The sequence below is a fragment of the Colobus angolensis genome, unplaced genomic scaffold (genome assembly GCF_000951035.1).
Source record: "Colobus angolensis palliatus isolate OR3802 unplaced genomic scaffold, Cang.pa_1.0 Scaffold182, whole genome shotgun sequence".
In the NCBI taxonomy this organism is placed as follows: domain Eukaryota; kingdom Metazoa; phylum Chordata; class Mammalia; order Primates; family Cercopithecidae; genus Colobus; species Colobus angolensis.
The window spans coordinates 1,734,095-1,739,561 of record NW_012114955.1 but is presented as its reverse complement, the minus strand read 5'-3'; the positions used below and the strand labels follow the sequence as shown (position 1 = coordinate 1,739,561).

Sequence of the window (5,467 nt, the reverse complement as noted above, 5' to 3'; positions counted from 1 at the left end):
CTCCCAAAGTGCTGGGATTATAGGCATGAGCCAGTGTGCCTGGCCCACTCTTTGACTATATGCTTTTTACAATAAAATTGTGACACCCCACTCCCCACAAATAGAGAATGGGATATTCTGCTTAAATTTTTAAAAAGTTGAGTCATATTCAGAAATATTTTCTACAGTTTCACTGAAAAGTAAAACTGGAAAGAATATTTGAGATTATTATATTTGTAAGCTCCATATATCTAGATGAGAAAATTGCAAGGTACAGGAAGGCAAAATGACTTGCATTCCGGTTTCAAGAATATCAGGAAATGGTATGATTTAATAATTTTTAAAAAGGCTTTTCATTAAGAATGAACAGTCTGAAATTGCATTTAAATTCTGGCTATGCCACTCATTAACTGTGTGATGTTGCTCAAGATGCTTTAGTGAGTCTCATTTTTCCATAAATACAACAGAGATAAAAGTACTTACCTCACAGGTTTTAGAGAGGGTTCAATGAGACAATGCATGTAAATTGAAACATAGCAGAAAATTCATGCCACTCCCTACTCGACTCCTACAGTTCAATGCTCTCGTAACTCTTGCAGGTAGCCACTCTCATTTGTTAAAGTTTTTCTAAAATATATTAGTTAGCTTTCCAATACTAGTAAGTAAATTTTTTTTTTTTAGACGGAGTCTCACTCTGTAGTGAGGCTGGAGTAGAGTGGCGTAATCTCGGCTCACTGCAACTTCCGCCTCCTGGGTTCAAGCGATTCTCCTGCCTCAGCCTCCTGAGTAGCTGGGATTACAGGTGGGTGCCACCATGCCCAGCTAATTTGTGTATTTTTAGTAGAGACGGGGTTTCACCACGTTGGCCGGGATGGTCTCGATCTCTTGACCTTGTGATCCGCCCGCCTCGGCCTCCCAAAGTGCTGGGATTACAGGCATGAGCCACCGCTCCTGGCTAGTAAGTAAATATTAATTTATTTTTTAATATTTGATGTTATAAAATACCTAAAAGCAGTAAGATTGATCATTAACTATAACAGATATAGAAGGAGCAGATTACTTGACTGAATATGTATAAACCTCATATCATACTCTGGAGGTTGCATTTTTGATGATTATTTGATAATGATTTTCTTACAATTTTATCTTTCTCCTATTGTTGGAGGTTCCAGCTGATACTTCATAATACTCTACAAATCAAAGGTCATTTATAAGCTATACTTGTTTGGGGAAAAAAAAGCTCATATAATTTATTCAACTAATAACTTTTTCATTTTCTCTGTTTGTATAATTGCCTATTCTGAATCCAAGGTGGCACAGAGGAAGGTCTAATGAAAATGATCAAAGATCTGACAAGTGACTCCACCTTTAATGATAAAAAGATAGTTCCTTGATGGGCAGAACATACAGTACACCAGAATGAAAGCAGGAACTGACGGCTCCACTTCCCGCAGTTAGAGGTAACTAATGAGTCACTTGAGTATTGCGACAAGGGGACCAATGCCAAATTGAATTAGCTTCACATTGCCTTTTAGGGGGATTCACAGTCTTTTCATAGCCATAACAACAAATAAAGCCTGCAAAGTGCTTCAGGGCTTGCAAATTGTTTTCAGCAATAGGAAAACTCATCAGATAAGAAGCTCTTCATAAACAAAAAAAAAATGACAAAGATGATTATTTTGCTCAACTAACAACTTATTCCAAAAAGATAAAGTGCCTTTCTATGTAATCCCACAGGACGTACATGAACTTTCATGTACTGCATTTCTCCTAGCATAGCACTTATCACACTGAATGTAACTATCTGTCTACTTACCTGTATTCTCTATAAACTATAGGCTCATAAAGGGAGAAGCTGTGATTCTCATTCACCCTTATATCCTCAGGCACAAATCCTAGGCACTCAATCCAGTGCTGAATCAATATATCTGAAGTAGCCTATTCTATCTTCACTTCTATACTTGGTTGAATATTCAGTAAATATGGTAAACATAAACAAAATCTAAAAATGATTTTTAAGGGCAAAAACAGCTGAGAAGAAGAGGAAACGTGGAAAGCTGGGAGGTGGATAGCAGTCAGGCTGCAAACTCTGGCTTCCATTTCACCAACCTTGTTCAAAACAGTCACATGTCTTTATTCTTTTTCAGAAGCCCATCTAGGAAAAGGAATAATAATGGAACTTTTCAAAGGTCACCCTGAGTCACTAACTTTTCCAGTGTCCCCTTTAAAGAAGAATAGATAAATCCTGTTTCAGATGCTCAACACAACCTCACACCTGCGTACATGCACATGTGGGTGCATATGCACACACACCATGTACACACACCACTAGAGGGGGCCAGTCACTCTTATTCCCTAGATTGTAGGATCAGGGTGAATATAGCTATCTAGCTGCATTATCATCTCAAACCAGTTTCTCTGAGCTGAGCTGTCTTCCCTATAATGTTTTCTATTTACAGTAATCCCTCCTTCCTGGGACAAGTTCATGCTACTATCTTTTAGTACTAAAGAAGACTAGGTTGTGCAAGGCTTTATCCACTTAGAACATAGGGTTCTAAAACCTTGCTTATTGGTTAGACACTGAAGTCAAGTTTCTTTAAGACAGAAAAATATTAGAGCAAGATTAACCACTTAAATATAAGTTATACAATTTTCCCCAAGAAACAAGTATCTTTCTCTGACAACCAGAACATGAATTAAGTGGCTCCCTGGTGTCTACCTCCTCTCAATAATTAAACACCAATATATTCTTCACTCAACAGTCCATTTTGTAATGGATTGGTTTTGTAATCTGCCCACCCCAATTGTGGTACCTTAGTAGATTATACCCCTAACTTTCCTACCTTGTCTGGAACCAGGGTCTTTTAAAGAAATCCTCTTTTTCCATATGAGAGAGAACTGCCTAATTCCAACAGGCATTAAGGCAAAGGAGGAAAAGAGACTGTTAAAAGAGGGGTAGTTCACCTTACACCACAGGGAGGGATGAAAGCAGGAAAGGAGGGGAAAAAGAGTATAAGCAGCTGGCTTTTTACAATAATGGCTATAGCAGCGGCAAGACTGGTAAATAAGAGCTTAGCCTCACCTGGGCCTTAATCCCAGAGTTGCCATTAACAATGTATTTCTTCTTGCTGCCCAGCATAGTGACATTACCAGCCCCACTGCCACCTCTGTGGTCCAGGGACCCTTGTGATCAGGCCTTTAAACTTTCCTCATCAGCAATTCTGTTGGCTCTGGTTCCAGCCAGCTTTTGGGGCCGGGGAGTGGGGGACTACTCTTCCTTGGAATCCCTGAAGCAGCTCCAACAACCCCTTCAGCAGTACAGCCCCAATTTAATAAGGCATTTCTGTTAGTGGCTCATCAGCCATTCTTAATTCTGGTGGCTGTTTTGCTTTTATTTATTTTTTTCCTAAACACCTAATTACATGGATCCTCTGACCTCTAAACCTTGGCAAGTCCCCTGACAAGGCCCAACTTGCATGCGCATAACAATAGCTTATTTATATAACCACTGCACTTTTTTGCTTGCTATAATTAACTTGCTAATTAGGTTCCTTTTCAACCTTACCTCCTCCTTTTCCATGTCAGATGATTTTAGTTAACCTAGTCTCATTAGAAAAAAATTAACCACAGAGCCACTAAAACAATGAGAGACTTTATTAAAAGAGTAAGAAAAAAAATTAATGGTGCCAAGTACTCAGGCAGGCCCTACCCTATACTCTGTGTCCTTGGATTAGCCAGACTGGGGACACTGATTTCAGCTCTGTCACCAAGGAAATCAATTTTCCCAGTTCACTGCTTTCCTCTGAATTGTGCATCTTTTATACAGATTTTGACATTTGGTTTCTAGGCCCAGCTCAAGATTGTTGCTGATTTGGCATAGGGTGACCAAGTTTGCTCTTTTCACAAAATGTGTGTTCATGGAAGGTATGACTACAAAGGGAAGTTTCTTATCTCCTCAGTCCCCAGAATCACAACAATCTTATTACATGCCAAATATTCAAGCAAAAGGGCAAAGAATCACATTCGTTATTTGCTGATTTCTCTGATTTCTGAAAGAGACATAGTGAAGAAGAAAGCTACACTCAACTGTCTGCTACATAGATTGGGGGAAAGTGATGTGAATTCTTCCTTAAAAAAAAAAAAAAAAGACTGCTTGTTGAGCATAAGAAAGGACATAAAATAGCAGATTCTATTTTTTTTTTTTTTTTTTAAAACGGAGTTTTGCTCTTTTTACCCAGGCTGGAGTGCAATGACACGATCTCAGCTCACTGTAACCTCCACCTTCCGGGTTCAAGTGCTTCTCCTACCTCAGCCTCCCAAGTAGCTCGGATTACAGGCATGTGCCACCACGCCGGCTACTTTTTTGTATTTTTACTAGAGATGGGGTTTCACCATTTTGGTCAGCTGGTCTTGAACTCCAGACCTCAGGTGATCCACCCGCCTTGGCCTCCCAAAGTGCTGGGATTACAGGCGTGAGCCACCGCACCTGGCCAGCAGATTCTTTTTTAAGGATAATCTTTATTTAGAGAGAGAAGGTCATATTGCATACTGCTTATTGACATCTCTGGAAGAGAAATTTCGGTAAGTGCCTATATTCACAGTTCTATGTATATGTTACTTCTATTAATTTGTACAAGAACCTTAAGAAGTAGGCAGTATTATTCTCACTTGACAAAGTGGGAAAGTGTAACTCTGAGAGAACAAATGATTTGTCCAAGGTCTCACAGCAAGTAAGTGATGGGAATGGAATTTGAGCCTGTGCTTATGCTAGAGCCAAAGCTCTATCTGCTTACTATACCATGCCTTATAATATAAGTCAGAAGACCAAAGGTCCTAGTCCTAGGTGTACCAGTCCCAAATCATTCCTTTTATCTTTAAATTTACTTAATTTAAAATTACTCTTATATGAATATTCACCATCACCCACGGCAATTCTGATCTCTTACTCATAATTTCACAAAGTAAGACAGATCACTTGCTTGCTTGATGAATCTCTAAACTTCTGCTCCTCCTAACAAGAATGTTCACCTCAGTCCACTTGTACTAAGCTGGTTCCCCTTTCCCTCACTCAGGTAAAAAGGAACTCCTTGGTCCAATAACTGAAGTCAGATAACTTGAGCCAGAAGGACTGGCATTTCTATACCAAATATAACCAGAAGACATTCTAGGAGACTGACAGGAAAAGCCTTACCACTTAACAAGTTTTGTTTGTTGGTCTGTTTTGGTTTCTTTTGAGACTGAGTCTCGCTCTGTCACCCAGGCTGGAGTGTAGTGGCGCAATCTCAGCTCACTGCAACCTCCATCTCCTGGGTTCAAGTGATTCTCCTGCCTCAGAAACCCCAGTAGCTGGGACAACAGGTGTGTGCCACCACACCTGGCTAATTTTTTTTTTTTTAATAGAGACAGGGTTTCACCTTGTTAGCCAGGCTGGTCTCGATCTCCTGACCTCGTGATCCACGCACTTCGGTCTCCCAAAGTGCTGGGATTA

The 5,467-nt window shown here is 39.9% G+C and overlaps 1 protein-coding gene across 4 annotated transcripts in view; it reads right to left on the bottom strand.

The window, feature by feature from the left end:
* Positions 1 to 5,467, bottom strand: part of AHCYL2 (adenosylhomocysteinase-like 2) — a 229,582-nt gene that overhangs the window by 51,981 nt on the left and 172,134 nt on the right. Inside the window, exon 1 of one of the 4 annotated variants that reach the window (XM_011939582.1) lies at positions 3,062 to 3,345. The exons of the other annotated variants lie outside the window; for them this stretch is intronic. Within the exon in view, the coding sequence (XP_011794972.1) occupies positions 3,062 to 3,118 (57 nt within the window). The 5' untranslated portion in view covers positions 3,119 to 3,345. Of the gene's footprint in view, positions 1 to 3,061; positions 3,346 to 5,467 lie in introns of those variants that run through there. 4 annotated transcript variants of the gene reach the window in all.